Genomic DNA, 4,386 nt, shown 5'->3' on the forward strand with positions numbered 1-4,386 from the left:
AAGCAACAAATGTCAAAACAGCTGATTTCTGCCATTTCTGTTTTGTTGCAAGCAAATATACATAGGTTTTAGTATTGGAAGATTGCACGCAATTGCACGAAATTTTGTGCGTATATTTTGTTGTTGTTATTTGCATTCTCGTACAATCTGTGCATTTCGTGCACCTTGCAATGAGTTTGCAAGAGAGTGTGAATACCCCTATTATGTATGTATATAATGAATGTGTGAAGAACGATATGTGAGAAATAATAGTTATGGAACAGTTTTTAACAATTTTTAATATTAAAATATCTGAATATTTTTCTGATACGGATGGATATAAATTATATATACATATATATGTATGGTGAGAGCATAATATATATATATTTATATGTACTATTATATTTAGTTTATTTAACATCACATCTAAATTAGCTAAACTTGGGAAGATTTTTGTAAACACTTCTATCTGTATTTCAATGATAAATATCTTAATTGAGATTAGAAGAAATATATGTTTTTGTTATGATAATTAATACTTTGTGAATTACATAAATATTGATTTTTTACTTCCAAATAAGCAGGTTATCCGTTTATGGTGCGATTTTAATTTCTAGGATGAAATAATTTTCAAATTTATTCAAAGTGTAACTATTATTAATTTAAAATAGAGTAAAAAATAATAATCCACTCACCTGAAATCCACTAAAGCTAATAAAACTGCTGAATGCCAGTCTTTATAGTTATAATAATCAACTTTTAAAATTTCCCAGTTACAAATGGTATTTGAAGCATGTAATTTTTAACATTCGATTTGTAAACAAAAAACATATGATTTCCTTAATTTGGGTCACTACAAACACTTTTGAAATTAACTTAATTTAATTTTTACGAAATTAAGGAAATTAAGCTTACTGAACATAATAGTGCCTATTATGAATTGTCGATCGCTGATAGTCATTTTCTACTGCTGATAGAAAAATTCAAATTTTGGTATTATGAATTGCAAACCGATAGAAGTTTTTCTATCAGCGGTAGAAAAATTTCTCTACTGCATTTGAGCAGTAGAAGTTTTTCGATCGTATAAAATAAATGCTGTTAAAACGCTTTATACAGTCAATTTAACATATAAATTTAATATAATTTTAATGTCACTTATTTAATATTTAGTAATAATTCATTTAGATTTAATATAATATAGTATATCATATAATATTAATATTATTATTTAATATTATCATTTAATATCTGGTTTCAAGTGTAATGTGTTATGTGTACATTGAGTATAACGATTGTTGCATTTTTTTGTTCTGTTATTTATTTATTTATATTGTTATTTATTTATTATGATATATTTTTCAACGAATAATGTATTTATATAAAATTAAGAAATAATAAAATTAATAAATTTTGTTGTAGGGCAAAATTAATAAAAATAAAAATAAATAAATAAAAAGCAGATAGTAAAACTTGTTGCAAATATGGAGAAATATCCAAACATTGCGAAAGACATTTGCAACAAGTCACATTCCAGACCACCGTGGGCGAAAATTGCTATAGAGCTTAATAACTTAATAGTTCAGCCGCCTAGAAAATATTGAAAACATTTTAGTGAAGGGAGGCAAGAGTATTGTGACCAAAAACTTACTGTAATACAAGAAAAATTAAAATTGGCTGTCGAAAATACCGACAACAGATATAAATATCGGTCTGTTAAGCTTCAAATGCTTAAAAATATATGAATTTTACTAAATTAATTTAATATACATGTAATGTAAATATAACTACAAATTATAAAAATATTAAAATTAATATAAAAAAATATAAACATACTTATTTTTAGAATATTAAAGCTTAATTTTAATATATTACTTTTGTTTGTTAATGTAATGTAATATTAAATAATAATTGCGTATTAATAAAATATATTTTTATTTAATTGAAAAAGAATTTGAATTCAATTTTAATGTTTCTTAGCGAATACACAACAAACAAACTAACAAAATAAGTTCGATTAAAGCTGCACGCTCTAAAACCCTGATATCATTCACAATAGTGCACATGTTTGTCTATCAAGTTTCATAATACCAAATTTGCTTACCAATCGACTAGATAAAAGTATATCGTCTATCGGTAAAAGTTTCATAATAGCAGCCACTAATATAAGCTTCAAGCAAAAAAGTTTTGCAAGCTGCTTATTAAGTGTATGGGTACTATTACGTTCATTATACGTACGTAATTGGCATAACAACATAATTATTTAGAGTTGGCAACTCTACGTTGTTTTTAATCTGACATCTACAAAATGACAATTGTTGTTGGAATTCCGTTTGGTTTTCAAGTGTCAGCATTTTGATAAAACTGTTTATTGTTGGTGCGCATTAATTCAGTGATACAAAAAATTATGCGGGAAAATATACCAAGGCGAGACCCAGAAATAGAGGATGATGATTTTGATGAAATGCTATTAGTAGAGGAGGAAGCATTTTTTGAAGAACATGAAATGGAGGAAATATACATTGACTTATTAGATCAAATCCCAAATCTCAACGATGGTGGAGAAAGTGATGAAGAGAGAGAAAAAATTGCTATAGAACATAATTCTATTTTAAGTTTTGCTAATCATAATTCAACTGTGCACTCCTGCGATCTACATCCTCATCTTAAATTGGCGATTACCAGCGGAGAAGACGACAGAGCGTTTTTATGGAATACTAAAGACGGACAAGTTTTACAGTGCATTTCGCTACATAACGACAGAATAACGAATGTACACTTCAGTCCTGATGGCACATATTTAGCAACAGGTGATAGCGCTGGTAAGCTTTTTGCTTTTAGTGTATTAACTCCTCCGGCTGATGAGTCAGAATATTATGTTCCTCTTCAATGCGTTTGGCAATACGCAATGGGTGATGAAATGACTTGGTTACGCTGGCATCATACTACACAAACGCTATTCGCTGGCGGAGCTAGTGGTGATGCATTTATGTTCTGTATACCAAGTGGTGATGTGAAGTTATATCCCGGCGAAAAAGAACGCTGTATAGATGGTGCAATTACACATGATGGTGATAAATTGTTTCTCTCATATACCAGTAAGATAAAATTATGGAACATAAAAATGTGTTGTGTTCTACACACCATATGTAAGCTTGATTCACCATATAGAGCAGTCGCGTGTCACAAATATTATCCTATATATGTTTCTGGTGGATTTGATGGTAAATAGTTATGTTCAATTTTACAAAAAAAAAAAAATAAACAATAATTATCATTAAGGTGAAGTCTTGTTTTGTAATAATAATGGCACTGTTGGTGCTGTACAAGCTATCGGGCGCGCTGTATCTGCCGCTTTTTCACCATCCTCAGATTTAAATTTAGTTGCAACAAGCACATCGGATAGCCAAGTTCAAGTGTGGGACTGGTCTATATATGCCTTGCATTCGTCGTGCGAAACGAAAGAAACAATTACTCAGTATGTACAAAATGTATATTAATAGAATCATTTCATTTTTATTTTTTTTTATCTTCAGCTTGGAGTGGTTAAATGAACATACTTTAGCAGCGGCTACCATAGACGGCAACATCTTTGGATACGATGTGCGTACTGGCTCTAAAATCTTTAAACTAAGTGGACATGTAGCTGCAATACATCATTTTAAATATAAAGCATCGGAAAATATTATCCTTACTGCGTCAGATGATGCTACAGCAAAAATTTTTACTGTACCGATCTAAATGCATACTAGACATCATCTAAATAAGATTTCACCAAACTATTTGTTAATAACCATTTTTACATATTTTTTTTCTTTTTTTTTCTTTTTTTTTCTTTTTTTTTCTTTTTTTTTCTTTTTTTTTCTTTTTTTTTCTTTTTTTTTCTTTTTTTTCTTTTTTTTTCTTTTTTTTTCTTTTTTTTCTTTTTTTTTTTTTTTTTTTTTTTTTTTTTTTTTTTTTTTTTTTTTTTTTTTTTTTTTTTTTTTTTTTTTTTTTTTTTTTTTTTTTTTTTTTTTTTTTTTTTTTTTTTTCTTTTTCCTTTTTTTTTCTTGTTCTTTTTTTTTTATCCTTTTTTTTTTTTTTATTTTTTTTTTTTTTTTTTTTTTTTTTTTTTTTTCTTTTTTTTTTGTTTTTTTTTTTTTTTTTTTTTTTTTTTTTTTTTTTTTTTTTTTTTTTTTTTTTTTTTTTTTTTTTTTTATTTTTTATTATGGCACTGTTTGGTGTTGTGTGTACTGCTTCCGCAGTTTTCGCAATGTTTTAACTTTGTGTATCCTTTCGATTTATTTATTACGTCTTTTATATTGTTCATTTGGATACACGAAATTTTTTTTTTTTTTTTTTTTTTTTTTTTTTTTTTTTTTTTTTTTTTTTTTTTTTTTTTTTTTTTTTTTTTTTTTTTTTTTTTTT

At 26.6% G+C, this 4,386-nt stretch overlaps 1 protein-coding gene across 1 annotated transcript; it reads left to right on the forward strand.

The window, feature by feature from the left end:
• Nucleotides 1-2,297: 2,297 nt before the first annotated feature.
• On the forward strand, nucleotides 2,298-3,803 carry LOC119664969 (angio-associated migratory cell protein-like). The gene is made up of 3 exons (XM_038074310.1): nucleotides 2,298-3,203; nucleotides 3,262-3,457; nucleotides 3,516-3,803. The coding sequence occupies exons 1-3, from the start codon at nucleotides 2,387-2,389 to the stop codon at nucleotides 3,718-3,720; spliced, it is 1,218 nt and encodes a 405-aa protein (XP_037930238.1). The 5' UTR covers nucleotides 2,298-2,386; the 3' UTR covers nucleotides 3,721-3,803.
• Nucleotides 3,804-4,386: the final 583 nt, after the last annotated feature.

This window comes from Teleopsis dalmanni, unplaced genomic scaffold (genome assembly GCF_002237135.1).
Source record: "Teleopsis dalmanni isolate 2A unplaced genomic scaffold, ASM223713v2 unscaffolded_contig_3122, whole genome shotgun sequence".
In the NCBI taxonomy this organism is placed as follows: domain Eukaryota; kingdom Metazoa; phylum Arthropoda; class Insecta; order Diptera; family Diopsidae; genus Teleopsis; species Teleopsis dalmanni.

Excerpts from the sequence above, each read along its gene's own strand:
- LOC119664969 (XM_038074310.1), top strand. The coding sequence starts at position 2,387 with ATGCGGGAAAATATACCAAGGCGAGACCCAGAAATAGAGGATGATGAT. Across the intron at positions 3,204-3,261 it reads TGTTTCTGGTGGATTTGATG|GTGAAGTCTTGTTTTGTAAT; the intron begins GTAAATAGTTAT and ends ATTATCATTAAG. Across the intron at positions 3,458-3,515 it reads ACGAAAGAAACAATTACTCA|CTTGGAGTGGTTAAATGAAC; the intron begins GTATGTACAAAA and ends TTTTATCTTCAG.